This window comes from Triticum aestivum, chromosome 6A, assembly GCF_018294505.1.
Source record: "Triticum aestivum cultivar Chinese Spring chromosome 6A, IWGSC CS RefSeq v2.1, whole genome shotgun sequence".
NCBI lineage: Eukaryota > Viridiplantae > Streptophyta > Magnoliopsida > Poales > Poaceae > Triticum > Triticum aestivum.
In genome coordinates this window covers 545,137,957-545,155,425 of record NC_057809.1, presented here as the reverse complement: position 1 = coordinate 545,155,425, position 17,469 = coordinate 545,137,957, and the positions used below count along the sequence as shown (strand labels likewise).

The 17,469-nt window shown below is 41.7% G+C and overlaps 1 protein-coding gene and 1 long non-coding RNA gene across 2 annotated transcripts; both read left to right on the top strand.

The window, feature by feature from the left end:
- Positions 1-2,685: 2,685 nt before the first annotated feature.
- Positions 2,686-5,618, top strand: LOC123130979 (methyltransferase-like protein 7A). The gene is made up of 6 exons (XM_044550759.1): positions 2,686-2,962; positions 3,072-3,167; positions 3,640-3,858; positions 3,958-4,054; positions 5,130-5,192; positions 5,319-5,618. Exons 1-6 carry the CDS (start codon positions 2,756-2,758, stop codon positions 5,510-5,512), a joined length of 876 nt encoding a protein of 291 aa, XP_044406694.1. The 5' UTR covers positions 2,686-2,755; the 3' UTR covers positions 5,513-5,618.
- A 5,052-nt stretch (positions 5,619-10,670) lies between these two features.
- LOC123130978 (uncharacterized) lies at positions 10,671-13,045 on the top strand. Its single transcript, XR_006464043.1, has 2 exons — positions 10,671-10,955; positions 12,620-13,045. It is a non-coding gene; the product is annotated as an uncharacterized lncRNA (long non-coding RNA).
- The last annotated feature ends 4,424 nt before the right edge of the window (positions 13,046-17,469 follow it).

The following is a 17,469-nucleotide window of genomic DNA, read 5'->3' as shown; positions in this document are numbered from 1 at the left end:
TGATAATTTTGGTTAAAAAGGCTGCTCTAGCAGAGTCTTTAAAAAGTAGGATACCGAAAGTATTGATTGAATGCATTAGAGGTGGAAGAATTGCCTTGAAGCTTGGCACGACTAATTCACTGGGCATTGCAAGGATCCAACAATAATTTAAAAAGTTGTTGCCTCCGAAGATTTATGAATATGGCATTGTTACTTTAGGTTGTGGATCTCACAATGACATCTATGTCCTGCGGAGATCTCATCAGTTTGTAAGGCTAGCTGGTGGTACTTCTTCACCTTGTAACTTCACACTGAACGATGATAAGTATGACAAAGGTCAAAGGCTACTATCTAGTCAATGGCACCTATCCATCTTTGTCAATATTTATGAACAGGGTATCTAATACCGAGAGTAGGAAACCTAAGCATATCGCCAATGTGCAGGAGGCTTAGAGGAAAGACAATCCGAGGGCATTTGGAGTGCTGCATGCAAAGTTTTCAATTGTCCGAGAGGATGTCTTACAAATATTATAGCATGTTGTGTGGTCATACACAACATAGTCATAGAATATGATAGGGATATCGCAATCCCAACTGACTGAAGATATTGGCACAATTGCCAGGCCTCACAAGGACAGAAGCCGCAATTAATCATTTCTTGAGGCGTACCAAAAGATTTAAGACTGGGCGTTCCATCATCAGTCAAAGGAGAAACTAACTGAGCATCATTGACAGCTAGTTGGAAGATAATATGTTTAAATTTGTTTAAAGTTAATTTATTTTTTACTTTCACAATTTATTTGATTGTATTATTTATTGCATTTGGATTATGTGATATTTTTTATTAATGGTTTGTAATAATATTTGTTGAATTATTGCAACGTTTGATATAAATTGTAAACAAGATATAGAAACAAAGAAAATTTGAAGACTATATTACGGCGACTATGTGTTTGTGGACAGCCCTGCAAAAATTATGTACTATGCTTCATGTGTGTTATGGAAGTTACCGTTATGGCTACATTTGCGAAAGTTGCTCTAACTGTGCACACACGGCGAAAGGAGACCTCCTATTCCGCGAGCTACATGTGGCGTCATTAGGAACACACAACCCACTGTCTTCCCTCGTGTTTGCCGCCCTGCATTTCAGTTGACACGGTTGAACCGGTGTCCCCCACCACTCGTTTTCGCTGTCATGTTGCCTCCCCTGGTCAACCTCTTCCCCTACTTTCTTTCCAACCCCACCCTTCCCCTCTCCAACACCAGTACGCTACACGAGCACCCCCACCCCCACCCACAAGCTTCATCCTCGCCTCCACTGTGTTGCGGCCAGCTCTAACGTGATCCCATCCTCGCTTACACATGTGCCAACAGTGCTTGTTGTCACGTCCTCGTTGGTTCAGGCCCATTCCCCGTCGTACGTTCACCACCAAGTTTGTCGCAAATTGTTGTTTTGTGTCACCACCTCTCCGCCGCAATCCTTCCTCGCCTACACATGAATAGTCACGGCTCACCATTGTGTCGTCGTCGACTCATACTCAGTTCTTCGTTGTCCGTCAACCACCACTTCTGCTCACCACCGTAGCTCCACCCTCGTCTCGCCAAGCTCGAGCTTCCTAGGACACGATGTTACGCGGGCGAGAGCTCCTATTCTTCGCGCCGCGTCGTGCAAAGCGAGGAATCACGCACACCCCCCCCCCCCTTCTCGTGTGCGCACTTTGGGCCAGCCCAAGTGTGAGGCGAGGTGCCCTGTTTTTTGTTTCTTTTTTTTGCTTGTTTTTACTTCGAAAATGTTCACGAATCCCAAATCTGAAAAAATGTTCATGACTTTATAAAAAATGTTCGGGGTTGTTCACGAATTCAAAAGAATGTTTTTAACTTTCAAAACATCATGAATTAAAAAATGTCCATGATTTCAAAAATTATCTGCAATTTCAAAAAACAATTACGGTTATGAAAAATTTCATAACTAAAAAATCATGATTTTGAAAAGTGTTCATGAAATAAAAAAATGATATGTATTTTGAAAATCTTCAGTGATTTCATAATTTATTTGCAAACCTGAAAATTTTCACAATTTTACAGGATATTCACGTATTTAAAAAAATTGTTCAAAATTTTAAAGGTGTTCTTCATTTTCTTAAAAAATCAAGAATTTCAAAAAATATTCGGGGATTTAAAAAAACTTTGCAAGTTGAAGATTTTAAAAAATGAAAATAACAATAAAGGAAATAATAATGAAAAATGTTTAAAAAAAACTGGTTCAAGAAGGGTTTCGAATAAGAAAACAAAAACCGACGAAGAGAAAACCACAAGAGTGAAGACTAGTAGAGACTCGTCTTTTTTCATTCTTTGCTCCTTTTTCATTCAATGATTCCTTCGAATTTGCTAGCCTTCCTCGAAACCAGTGGGGGAAAAGGTACAACGGGTCGTCTCTTTGTACAGAGGACGAGGCGTGCCGGAGGGTGCACCTTTGATTACTATTCCCCGAGCTACGCGGGGAATAGGATTCGCCGCGTCGGGCGTTTGCCTAGGAAAGCCCATAGAATATCGTTTGCCTAGGGAAAGCCCATAGAATATCGTTAAAAGGAGTATGTCCAGATATTGATGGGCTCGGCCTAACTAAATATGGGATTTTGGGCTTTCGATGTCCCGGCAATTTATAAGCCTAACCGTGTCAGATTCTCAAAGAAAAAAAAACCGTGTCAGAGCGTTGTGGTTTACGCCTTCGAGCCTGGTTCACGTACTCCTCTCCCCGTTCCCCAACATCTTCGGCATGCGGTGCCTCGTCGCGCTCCCGGCGGTCGCCGTCCCCAGCCGCGGCTCACATCCTAACCTCAAACCCCGCCGCAGAAGCACTCTAGTAGCTATCCTTGGGAGATGCCGCTGCGGCCGCCGCCACCTCCTTGGTGCATCCTCTGCCGCCGGCCTCCTCCATCTCGTCAACCCCCCGTGCCTCGCCGCCCCAGCCATCGACCCCGCCGTAAGCTCCTTCACGCCCAATCTTATTCCGGTCACCAATTCACTATCTGCGATGCAAATTACATGGCTTCGTGACAATCTTATATTTTACTTGGTGTGGCTTGGTGCAGGTGATGCTTGAACGGGTGCACCCAGCGAGGCCTGGCTGGTACGAGAAGCTTTACGCGACGGCCATGGACAAGGGCATGCAGTCTTATGAAGCCGAGGTATATAATTTTCCCCTAATATTTGTTCCACTGCTTTATCATTCCCAAGTTTGTCACGTGTTAACCAACTTCCATGAGACAACTCATCATAGGATTGCAAGTCTGTGTCAGCAACTGGGCAGCTAACTGAACCCACCGAACCCAAATTCTCGGATGTTTCAATCTGTGATATTGCCGGTCTGGTTTCCTATCTGATTGAATTGCACAATATGACATAGTGAACTCGTGATTCGTGAAGCGTCTCAAGTAATGCATACTTTTATTTTCATCCGGTGAGAAGATAAATGTCAGAAGTGGGCACTTGGAGTGCTGTTCTGTTAAGTGTTAGTACTTATTTGTTATATCCATGATCACCTGATCAGTAGTTTTAGTTTTCCTATAAAAAATACAGTCATATGTTTTCAGGAACGGAGATGTGATATTTACAACGTGTTATGTTCTCACTAAACATTTCACTTGGTGAAGCTTGCAGATTGCGCAGTATAAATCGAATCTCTTCTCCCAATTGTCAGTTGCGGGGGAGAACATTCTGGAGCTTGGCGTTGGAACAGGCCCCAACTTAAAGTACTATGCAAGTGCTGATGGTGTAAATGTAACTGGGGTAGATCCTAACATGTACATGGAGGAGTATTCTAGAGCAGCAGCAAATTCTGCCGGGCTTCCGCAATCAAATTTCACTTTCAGAAGAGGGGTATGGAAGTATGATGCCTTATGAGTTATGATCATGGACTAGGTGTCTGCTTACATTTTGTTAGCATGAGAACTGTTTTGTATGCATGGCTTTACCTAGGTCGCCGAAGCTTTGCCAGCAGAGGATGATTCCATGGATGCAGTTATTGGTACATTGGTGCTGTGTTCGGTAAAGGACACTGATATGGCATTAAGAGGTAACATAGTTCTAAGTTTATGTCATCTGAGAACTTCAGTTTTGTTGGTAAGGCAATTAGATGGGCTAAGCTATCCATGTGCCAAAACCATGACTAGGTTTCGACATCTTATGGGGGTTTCAACTTTAGCCTACCCGAACTTGCTTGGGACTGGAAGACTTTGTTGTTGTTGCAATTAGATTGGCTAAGAAGATACCACTTTATGACACATTCTCTATACCATCAGTTTGCCTTCCAACAGACAAAACGCATCATACTATTATCTTTTGGCTAAATGGTAACTGCCTAACTGGATTGTCCTCTGTTGATGCACTAAGATGGAAATATTTAACCCGATATACTGTTCAACATAGGGCATTCATTTACCGATAACTCCTACATACAGAACATTGAATTGCAGAGCAGTGTGTTGGCGAATTCCTAGTCAAAAAACATTTCAATGGTAAAATGACTATGATGCTATGTCATCAATTCTTGTCTAGTTAAAAGTCATTATCATTTCCTTAGGAGTACCATTTGCATTACTTAATAATGATGCATGGATTATTGGCATTGCATTTGCTATAAATAAATATTACATAGTACTCCCTCCGTCCCAAAATTCTTGTCTTAGATTTGTCTAGATACGGATGTATCAAGTCACGTTTTAGTATTAGATACATCTGTATCTAGACAAATCTAAGACAAGAATTTTGGGACGGAGGGAGTATGTTGTTTAACTGGGGCACCTAAGTTTTCCCTTCCTTTTATCTTTCTGTTTGGCTTCTTTGTGGTTTTTGTCTTTGCTTTCGGGCATTGGCAGCTCTTTTCTTCAACCTTTGGTCTGAGATTGCTGCGTTTGTATTCTTGGCCTGTTTGGCCTTTTTGAATATTATGTAGAGATCTCTCTACCTTCGTTTCAAAAAGACTACAGACCACACTCTGGCCTCCATTTTTACGCATCACACTGACCATGAGTTGAGGTTATTGGCTAGTTGGCTACTGACCTAAGTTCCATTTCTATGTTTCGGTATTTCCTTTCCTTTTAAGAACCACCATTTTCTATTTGAATAACTCTGGGCATTAACTTCTGCAGAAATAAAGAGAGTCCTAAAGCCCGGTGGTCTCTACCTATTCATTGAGCATGTTGCTGCAGCAGGTACCCCCAGCTACTAGCATGCATAACCTCTGGTGGTTGCTTGTTAATTGTTATTCTATGTTGAAGACATATGTCCCTGTGCTGCTGTGCATTGCTTGATTTCCTGCTCATTTTGTCCGCTCGTAGATGGTTCCTTCCTCCAGTTCGTGCAAGGTGCCCTTGATCCTCTGCAGCAATTTGTCGCTGACGGGTGCCACCTCACCAGGAAAACAGCTGAAAACATCAAGGAAGCCGGGTTCTCGAGCTTGAGCCTGAACGCGGTGCGCCTGTCATCTGCATATATCGTTAGCCCCCATGTTTATGGTGTAGCCTATAAATGACATACTCTGCCTGTTTGGGACGGAACTCTGTGTGGTTTATTCTGAGATAATACTCGTACTGGCACATTTCTGCTCAGTTATTGCCCCTGGAGGCCTTTCCCTTTTTTTTTCTTGAGTAAATCCTGCAGGCCTTGCTGGGCAGGCCTTGTTGTTTGCATTTCTATGAAATGGACAGGGGCGGATGCCCTTTCTCTCTCTATAAAAACTGCAGGCCTTTCCATAGGCCGAATGGCCTACCAAAACGTCTTATACGTATTTTTTAATGGAGATAGTAAATTTTTTTTTTGAGAAAACGATAGTAAATGGGTTGGCTGTGCTTGATGAAGGGCTAGAAAACATTACCATCGTAAGGATCAGGCCCGTCTATGAGGGCGGCCGAAGTGGCCCACCGCACAGGGCCCCTATCAAAAAGAAAACTGGAGGAAACCAGTTTTGGCCCGCACATTGACGCTTATCCCCTGCAATCTCTGCGGACGCCTACTACAGGCTTTAGCCTTAGGACGTCTCCACCGCGCGACCCCAAACGGACGTTCGGTTTGTCCAGATTTTATTCTTTTGGGGCGCGGATGGATTCGCCCATGTCCGCGTTTGTCCGATGGGTCGTGGGTGCGTCCAACGCGCGGCCGCATCTCAAAACCTATCCGGGGTGGACGTGAATAAAAAAAATTAAAAACTTAAATGAAATGACTAAAAAAGTAAATAAACACAGTTAAAAAAACATAAAACTTATATAGGGTATGGCCACATAACGGCCCAGTTTCTCAGGCCCAGTTTCATAATTAACATAAAACCAAAATAAAAAAAACGCCTCCCGCGCGCTCCTGCCGCGCCCGTCAATGTCGTGGCCATCGTCGTCGCCGTCTTCACTGACCGCCGGTGTCGTCGTCATCGTTGACAAGGTCGACGTAGTCCGGCGGCGTCCACAGGTGGGCCGGCGGTCCGTGGTGCACGAGGGCGGCGGGCTGGAAGATGGGCGGTGCCTGCACCACCTCCTCCCGAGGCGAGGCCTCCCGCTCCGGCGACCGCGTCGGCGTGGGGCACCAGTTGACGGCCCCCAGGGCGGCCGCCATCTGCTCAGCGGAGCACGACCAGCTCCACCCCTGGCCGACCAGGTCAGGGTGGAACGCGGCCATCGGCGGCTCCTTCACGACCTCCTCCTTCGGCGCCATCTCCTGCTCGGGGATGGCGACGTCGCCGACCGCGGAGAGGGCCATCGTCTCCTCGGGGTTCGCCCATTGGCGCTCGTCGTGCATGTGCTTGGAGTCCTCCAGCACACGCGCCATGAGCCGGGCCTCCTCCTCCGCCGTCATGCAAGGAGGTGGGGGTGGCGATGGAGATGGCGACGGCGACGGCGTGGGCGTCAGGCCACACACCCGCGTACGCCCGCGCGCCTGGGGAACCGCTCGGGGCTCACGTGGCCGCCACGGCCCTGTCGACGTGCCGGCGAAGAACAACGCCCGCCGCACGTCGTGCTCATCGCGAAGCCAAGTGTCCCACAATGGCGAGTCGGGTCGTACCTCTCGTCGTAGTAGAGGTCGTCCGGGAGGAGGCGGCGGTGGCGCTCGATCTCCTGGCGGCGCGCACGGCCGCTCTGCGGGAGGGCGGAATCGGCACGTGGTTGGCCGACAGGTGCCACTTATTGGGGAGGTGGACGTCGCTCCAGGGTAGCGGCGTCCTCGTTTCCCAATACCGGCGGCAGACGGCCGCCTCGATGTAGTGCCGGTCGTGCTCGCCGGCGGCCGTGGGCGCGATGGAGAACGCGGGTGGCGCGGGGGTCCGACGTGGTGGCGATGGCGACGCGGGCGTTTCCTTCTTCACCGAGCCGCGGCGGCGTCCCGGAGGAGCCAACCTCGCGGTCGTGCTTGCCTTTGCGGCCGTAGTTCCAGAGGCCAATGGCTGCGGGCAGCCAGCCGGCGAGTTCTTGGCTAGGGTTTGGGTTCGTCGCTGTCCGGTTTCGAGGAGGCCGCGGGATGGCGTGGGGCAGTGTGGATAACGACTCGTCCACGCTTCCCACTTTAAAGAAGGACGACGACATTTGAATGTGCGGATGACAGGTGGGGTCGCCCGCTCGTGCGCATTGATGTGCGGATGGGAGGTAGGTGACCGCCTGCCACACGGCCCGGACGCGGACGAGGCGCGAGTCTGTTTGGTGTCCGTCGCGACCCAAACCCGACGCAAGTTTGCGCTCGAAATGGGTCGGCCTGGACACAAAACGGACAAGATGGATTCGGGTCGTCGCGCGCTGGGCCGTTTTGTTTGTCCGTTTTACTTCAAATGAACGGGGCCGGACAGGATAGGGTTGCGCGGTGGAGTTGGCCTTAGGACTACGGCCTCCCTCCCGCACACTCGCGCCGCCTCTCGCCTTCTCCGGTTCGACGGACCGGCAAGTCAAGGTCTGCCGGTCTGCTGCAATTCATCGGCGGCCGCTGCTCTCCCCCAGTCAAGCCCCGCCTGCTAGTTGCTTCGTCTTGGCATCTAGTAACGATATATTTTCCAGGATAGTTCAAAGTTATATGATTTTTATTTTATAATTTTAGGGCCACGTTTTATATTTTGTCCCAGGGCCTCAAATTCCTGGTAAGGATACATTTGTGTCTGTTAGGTTTTGGCCAAGCATCGCTTTTCTCACCTGATGTGAGACGGAGCTCCTAATCCCCATTTAGGGCGATAGGAGTCACCCAAACGCGCACCCCATACGATACAATGTGCGCCCCTTTGGGTCGGCCCTTTTGTGGTCTACTTTTCTTTTTCGTTTTTTATCTTTTGTTTATCTTTTTTCGTTTTTCTACTTTAAACTAAATTTCGGATTTAATAAATTTTCATGAATTTTAAAAAATGTTTCTGGAGTTTAAACATTCTTCTCATAATTTCAACTAAATGATCACAAATTTGAAAAGTGTTCTCCACTTTTTTCAAAAAATTATTAATGAATATGCTTTTCACAAATTCAAACAATGTTCACAGATTTTTAATATCTTTTTAAATTTTCATTAAATGTTCACATATTCAAATAATATTTGTGCATTTCAAAAAATGTTGCCAATTCAGGAATTGACCGATTCAAAAAATGTTCAAGAATTAAAAAAGGTGTTCCAAGAATTCGAAAAATGTTGATGTATCCAAATAATTACATCCGGATTTATCAATTATATAGAATTTCCCAAAAATGTCCTGAATTTTAGAACAAAAAACAGAAAAAGGGGAAACCTACAAAAGAAGAAGAAAATCCCAGAGAAAAAAAAGAAAAATGTTCAGAAAACCGGTTGGGAAACAGAGAAGCAAAACACCGAAAACAGAGGAAATGGACCAGCCTATTTTTGCGGCGATGGTGCACGTACGGCCGCTATCCCCCGACCCTCACGGAAGAGTGGCCATGTGCCACTTGAGAGCTCCTATTGGACGCTTTTTGCGTCAAATTGGCGGCCAGACGCACAGGGGCAGCTCGACTGGGCCAGCCCATGAAGCTTCACCGCGGGACGAAAAAGGCAAAAAGGAAAGGCAGGCGCGACGAGGAACAAATTACTGGGACGAGACTTGCCTGCTCCCCCGGCGTGTGCCCATCCGTGCTCCCGCGTATGTGGCTTGATTTGATTGAAACAAAATAAGGTCCGGCCCCATCCCCGTAAAATCAGGGGGGAGATGATTAGATTAGAAAGAAAAGAGGAAAAAAGACAACCGTAGGATGAAGTGGGAGCACGGATGGGAGCATGGGGAGGGAGCAGGCAAGCCGGATCCAAATTACTGTAGCGAACCCGAAATTACTTGTTGTATTGATTTTTTAAAAGTATACTTTCTTTCAATGTGTCTCTTTAAACAAGTGCGCACCTTTTTTGAATTGATGAAAAAATAGAGACAGGAACATTTTTCGAATATGTGAACAAAAAAATTTGAAAAGTCAAAAATTGTTTTTGTGATAATGTGAACCACCTTTTGAATTTGTGAACAAATTTGAAATCGTGTGAACAAATTATGAAATTCCAAAGAAATTTGTAACCGTGAACATTTTTTGAATATGTGAACAAATTATGAAATTCCAAACAAATTTGAAACCGCTAACATTTTTTGAATTTGTGAACAAAAAGTTGAAAAATGGAACATTTCATGATATTCCGAACAAATATTCAAACAACAAACATTTTTTTATTGGTGAACAAAAAAATAAAAATGGAATATTTCATGAAAGTATGAACAAAAGTTTAAAACCATAAACATTTTTTGAAATTCTTGAACATTTATAAATTTTCTATCCAAGTTTTGAAAACATGAAAAAAAAATTGAAATGCGAATAATTTTTTGAAAAACACGATTTTTTTTAAAAATGGAACAAATGTGAAATTCCAAAACTCTTTTGAAAATTTGAACAAATTTGAAAACGCAAACATTTTTTGAAAATCACATGCAAATTTTGAAAAATGACAGCAAATGTGAAATTCCATTTTTTTGGAAAGCTTGAACAAATTTGAAAATGTGAACATTTTTTGAAAATCACGAACAAATTTGGAAACACCGAACACATTTTGAAACACAAACAAATTTTGTACATTTTTTTGAAAAGAACAAAATGTTTATTGAAACATGAACAAAAAGAATCAAACATTTTTTATAAAAAGCCGAATAAAGTATTGAATATAGTGAACTTTTTTGAAATTGCGATATTTCTAGAACAAAAATAAAAGAAAGAAAGAAACAGGAAAACAGAAAACGTGAAAGAAAGAAACAGATAATAGCAGACCTTTTTGCATGTGTAAGACACAAGTGTTGTTAAGCTAGAGTGGCTTGATACGCACCTCCAGTTGTGGGAGGTTTGAGGTTCGATTCCTCCGTCTCTTCATTTTTCTAACGAATTTCTCTGTAGGAGGCATCCAACATGGGCCGGCCCACGAACGGTCGATGGGTGTGCGAGACAGGTCGACATTTTGCCGCAAAATGCGGCGAATAGGGTTTTCCATGCCGCTTGCTGCGAGACAGATGGCTACCTCGAGAACGTTATCCTGTGCACCCGACCAACTCGTGCACCAGGTGCTCCGGTGGAATGTGAGCCCTTGGATTAAAAGGAGAGGGACAGGATGCGGTGCAAGGGGGGTTACTGGTACATTTTGCAGAACAGGCCTTCATGTCTAGCTAAATCGAACGAATCCAAATCCCGAACAAAGTTCGTCAATCCCCCTTTCATCTGTCCTGCACCACTCATGTCTGCTGGAGGTTGCCGCCGCTAGGGTTAACTGAAAAAATTGGGCGGATCCCTCTCCCCCCCCCCCTCTCCTGCACCTCTTCCTCTTTGCTTTCGGCGTTGAAGCACGAGCGCCCAAAGATCCAAATCATGATGTCCGGCGGCGGCTCCCTGCCATTGCGCCTCTGTAGCGACGTGGGGTTGTACCTCTGTGGATCGACGATATGGCCGCATAGGAGAGGACCATCGGCCTTTACAGCTCAAGGATCCAAGGTATGTACATCGAATTAGAGTATTGATTCATGCGCTGATTCCTCGGTTCAGCTTCGCTTATGCACGTTGGAAACTAGAGTACTGTTTGAGTGTATGTGCAAGATGCAGCCATAATGGTAAAGTTTAACAACTAATTACTATTGTTATATTGAAAATAGATTAGGGGCTGTGCTTTGCGTGGTCTGAACTTTCAGCTGTATAGAATTATCTGTGAACACACGATGTTCAGAGTAACTATGTTAGCAAAAGGTCCTTAACATTGTCCAGTACTCTAGTTGTTCCTGTGATGCTTAGGAAAAGTTTCTATGGCATATCAATCTTTACCTAGGACTTCATCTGTGTATGGCAAGAGTTTGTTAATTCCTAGTAATCGGGCAAATTTTCTGATTGATGGAAAATATCAACACATAATTCGCAGGACGAAACAAGACATCACAACTTGCATACTCCAGTAGGCAATAGATCAAATAAGATGCAGAGCGACAACTGGCTAGAATAACTACGACATATGCAACAGTTTGAGAATATTACCGCATCATTAGGATAAAATTAATTGTACCTACAGCACCATTGCTATTGTACAGAATCTAGATAAAATTAATTGTACGTATACCACATCACTTAGAGTACAATGCTAAGCCTCATCTACTCTGTTTTCAACTGATATTGTACAGAATTTAGCACCTAATCCATTGCTATAGATCTTCAAGTTACACCCTTCATATAAACAAAATGGTATCGATCGATGTGTTGTTATATCCGCCCTTCTGTCTATATACAACAGCCACCACCATAAACCCTTTCACCACTTCAAATGTCTAGGTGAAACTGCAATGGTAAACTGTGTCTGGTTAGCTAAGAAGGTTTGACAAACAACAGTAGCCCCAATTCCTTTCATCGGTATTGTCCTCCATACTACCACTGGAAAACAGTTAGTTCTGCAGTAGGATTCTACCACGGGAAAGGGAAAAAATGATGCACGCAAACAATACAATCTAGTCGTTGGCAAGAACTGAAAAATTAAGAAAACCAAATTGATTTATCAAAGAAAAATAGTGTGTACAACTGATAAATGTTATGCAATGTTTTGTTCCCTCTTAAATCCTAGGACAACTTCTCAGAGTCGAATCATATATTTACTAAGAACTAGTAATGTTCCTGTGGAGTCAGGCTCAGAGGAACATTACCAGTTGTTACTGTAATTGGGGAAATCATATATGTACCTAGGACTTCATCTGTATACAGGAAGAGTTTGTAAATTACTAGTTGTTCCTGTGATGTTCTTGTACATGAACTAGTAATGTTTTAGATGTTTGCGATCCACATTTCTGATATTAAATGGAAAAGGCCTTTACATTGTCCACTGCAAAAAGGTTTGTATGTAAGAAGTGAATGTGACATGCCAAATACATGCAGAAAGTTATGTAATCTTACTAAAGTAAACATTGAAATGCTTTCTGTTATGAGTGCACAGTTTATCTATGGTGATGCACTGCAAACTTGGAAAAGGTATGACGGGGTATAGCTCTGTGAAATGACTGGATATACACCAGATGTAATTTGCAAACTTTTCCTAAGATTACCTGTTCTGCCTTTTAACGCCTACTTTTCGTCGTAATCACCTAGCAAGAAATATGATTGATTATACCATGTTTTATTTTCAGGCCTATTTGTAGCCAGGTAGCAGTCCTGCAGCAGTGAAGCGATACAAACTTTGACATGCCCCATGCCTGAATTTCGAGAAACCTCAAATGGACAATGCAATAGAATGTGTAACGTTTAAGATATATGAATCTCTGCTGCTTTTCAGGTAGCAGTGTTGCTCTGCTGTAGATTGTATATGATGGCATGTGTCGTCCTCATTTATACATTTGTTTGGTCGAGCTTCTGTTTCAAACCGTGCATAACACCTGAGAAAAATTGACAAGTTGTGCTCTTGTATCAGTTGTTGTAACTATTGCGTGATTGCTCATTACTGACTTTTGCGAAAAATGCAAAAATTTCATGTAATTTATTCTTCGAACAGTTGAAAAGCTCAACAGTTACAACTATGTAATATTAAGTATATGAGAGAAATATATTTATAAATAGCTGTTGTGAATGATGTTGTTTTGCAACTGAACCAAAGATCTCTGAATACATTTCTTTAGATGCTTCCATGCAAGAACATCAAGTGTTTCAGACTGGAGCATCACCAGCACGCACAAGAACTGTACAACAACTGCCCCTCTAAACTACAAAAAAAGGTCGCATACTAATTTTTTTCGCAAGTGTACATTCTTGATTACATGGTGCCAAAAAAAATCAAAGACTGAGCCAACCAGATACGATCTGAACTCAATTTCATCAGTTGCCATCTCGTAGGAGAGAGAGAGAGAGAGATCCTTCGCTGTGTACATAACAAGGAAGAATTGATATGACATGGGCGATTTTTTTTTTCTTTTTCTAACCCACCATGGTCCGGTGGCACATGAGATAAGACAGGGGAAAGAATATAGGGAACGGGAGAGAAGCCAGGGCAGGACAGAATTGAACAGGACTTCGAGGTTTATTGTGCAAAATGTACCGATAGCTCCCCTTGCAGAGCATCATGTCCCTCTCTTTTTAATCCAACGGCTCACTTTCGACCGGAGCACCTGGTGCATGAGTCGGCCGGGTGCACAAGATGGCTACCTCGCCTTTTAGGGTACCAGTAGTGGACCGGCCGAGCAGGACGTGGGTCTTCAGGCTGACATCACCCTTTCGTCCATCAATTTTTTTCTCTTTTTATATATGAAAAAATTAAATTTACATACGAAACTTAAAACTACTGATTTCAAAACATGTCAGCATAATGTAAAAAAATGTTAGCACAGTTCTTGATTTTTTTTATAATTTTCAAACAGAAGTTCATGAGAATGAAAAATGTTCAAGCGTTTCAAAAATTATATGCAACATTTTTTGCAAGCTTTGTAAACAATGTAAAAAATATGATTGCATAGTATAAAAAAGTGTTGTACCATTAAAATTGTATGTGGAAATATTCCCGCCTTTAAAAAATATGCTTGTGACATTTTGAAAATTTTATATATGATGAAAAAAAAATGCTCAAGTAGGTTACAAATATATTTATTTGCACTAAAAATGTATGTGACATTTTAAAAGTATATTCACATGTTTCTAAATAAGGTCCATGAAATTTTAAAAAAAATGTACAGTGTAAAATAAAATGTTCGTGTAGTTTAGAAAAATATTGGCATTAAAAGTATTCAACGTGTATTTGGGAAATGTACCGTATATTTGAGAAAGCGATCAAATCAAGTGTTTTTAAAAACTTTACATCATGTGTTTGAATAATATCCAACTTGTATCTGAAAATTCTTTCCCGTGCGCTCTAAAAACGTATGATTATTTGGAAAATCTTACCGTGTATTCAACAAAGTGTTTAAAAAATATATGTCATGCATTTGCAACTTATCCAACGTGTATCAATAAATGGTTCGTGTGTGCTCTAAAGATGCACATCATGTACTGAGAAAAAGTAGGTATGTATTAAGAAAAATAAACCAATAATGAAACAAAAAGAAAAGCAAAGAACCAAAGAAAGCGAAGAAAAAAGATAAAAATACAAAAAGAAAAGCAAGGAACCAAAGTTTTGTGCAATTAAAGAAATGTACGTGCAAATACGCCCGTGTTTAAAAAACATATTTGTGACAATTTGAGAATATTATTCACATGTTTCCCTAAAAAATGAACGTGGCATTTCAAAAATGTACTCACATGTTTCCCAAAAATGTCCATGAAATTTTAAGATAATATAGGTTGTAAAATAAAATGTTCACGTAGTTTAAAAAATTATTTTCATTAGAAATGTACAATGAATATTCAAAAAATTACCAACTATTCGAAAAGTGTTCGAAACATGTGTTTAAAAAACTGTACATCATGTATTTGAAAAACGTGCAGCATGTATCAGATAAATGTTTCACGTGTGCTCTAAAAATGTATGTGTATTTGAAGAATGTTACCGTGTATTCGGAAAGGTGTTGTAAAGATATCCAATGTGTATCAGAAAATATTTCATATTTTCTCTAAAAATGTATACCGTTTACTGAGAAAATGTAGACATGTGCTCACAGAAATAAAACCGATAAAGTAACTAAAAAAAGAAAAGAACCAAAGAAAACGAAAAAAAACCAAAAACATACAAAGAAACTGGAAGTATAACAAAAAAGGAAAAAAACACCGATGAAACAAAGAAAACCAAAGTAAAATGAAAAAAAATAAAATCGATGGAAAGATAAAACAAGTAACAAAAAGGAAAAGAAACATAGCAGAGCAAACCAACAACGTGAGGCGAACGGCAGTGTGCAGCCGCGCTGATGGACAGACCCGCTAATCGTCGCCCGTAGGTCATCTTAGGAATCCTTACATATAGAATTTTGCACCCGCACGGGGAATTTGATTCCCCATGCGAGAGAGAGCTGGCTTCGTAGGGACATGTTGCTTGGCTCGTTCATTAGTTTCTGTTTTTCTAGTTTTATTTGTATTTTGGAAATATTCTAAATACATATATTTCTGAAATTAGTTTACTCAAAATTCAAAACCGCTCAATGCACATCTTGAAAAATGCTCATGCGGTGTAATAATGTTCGCACAACTTTTAAAACGTTTCGAGCACACTAAAAAATTTTGTCCGTGACATTTTAGAAATGTACATGTGTTTCTAAAGAATATTATTTACTCTTCTAAGTTTTTTACATAATGTAAATAAATCATATAATTCTTTTTTTTAAATTACACCCTTCAAAAAAATGTTAGTCATAACTTTGAAAAGCACTTGCAAAATGTTCATGTGTTTTTTTCAATAATTATCACGTCTTTTGAGAATATGTTTGTCGTATTTAAAAAATATTTATATGATTTAGAAAATGTGCACATATTTTTTTTAAATTGTACCATTCAGAAAAATGCCCCTCTCATTTGAGAATATGATCATGGCACTCCCAAGAACAAGGTTATGCGATGTAAAATATGTTCAAGTAGTTTGGGAAATAAATGTGTTCAACATGTATTTGTAAAATGTTTTGCATGTATCGGGAAAAATGTCCAAACATGGTTTTGAAAAAACTAATTCATCATGTATTGAAAACATATTCAGCGTCTACCAAACATAATGTTCCGTGTTTATATGTGAAATGTACAATGTGTATTAAAAAATAATTAACACGTGTTCAAAAGAAAGGGAAAAAAAGCTAAAACCGATAAAGAAAACACCTTTTTAGGAACAGAAGAAAAACACATAGAAACAAACAAAGAAAGAAAACCGCATAGTAACTTCTAAAACAGATCCAAACGAGACCATAAAAGCTCCCCAAAACCCCTCGGTAGAGCTAAGCCAGCTTGCTAGCCTCGAGCAGAGGCGAGTAACCTTGGGGGATTGGCGAGATATAGCATTGGGAGGTTTAGCCTCGCTACGGGCGAGATATAAGATTCAGTGTTTTGGCCTGGTAACATCTCATTGTTTGTTGTTGGGCTATGCCTACCGAGAAGGGGTCTCCCCCCCACCCCCGGCCAGATAAGCAAAAGAAGAAGAAGAAAGATTGCAGTATTTTGTGTGACATGCTTTCTTCCTTTTTGAGGTACAACTAGAGTATGGAAAATTAGAATGATTGGGGTACATTCAGTCGAAGACATCACACTAAATGATTAAGAGCATCTCCAATGGCTTGTATATATTTGGTTGTATATATGTTCATATAGATAATGATCTAAAATGATTCCTTCATATACACAATTAGTTTTTCAGCAAATTGTCTATATGCTCTTTCCTATAGTTTAATACCTTGTTGTAACTATTGAAATGATTGTGTGTACGAAATATAATATGAAGCGAAAGCGCTCTCCAGCAGATTGACTATTGCATAGTCCAAATTTGTACAATGTCTACCTATCGTCTATATTTAGACAATGTCCATCGACATGTACACAATGTGGAGCGGTATACTATCATATAAACAATCTGCTGGAGAACGTTTTTTTTATCTCATATAGACAAACGTTTTTTTCATGGTAACACGTGTCTCATTCATATCATAAAAATCAATTTACAAGTTACATAAGTATTGACATGACAAAACTAAAAAGATAGCAAAACATCTCTCAGCTTGACACCCACGTCTGTCACCTGCTTCCGACACCACCACAGCAGCCACCGAAGAAAAGATTGACGAATCACCTCCACTCTTGAGCTCGACGCGACTCCGTCGCTGCATATAGACAAACATTCAGACAAGCTAAAATGCCCTTATATATATAGATATAATTTTTGCCGCAGAAATGAATGTACAGTTCCAGATACATTTATTTCTATTCATGCGACAAATAATTTCGGACTGAGAGAGTAGATATAGACCCACAGAGGTCACCGGCTCACAGCCACAGCATTCACTCCACCCACCGGGCGTGCCAAGAGGTGGCATAGGGTAGGGTACATCCAACCGTGGAGTAGGTGACCACTGACCTGACCGGTGAC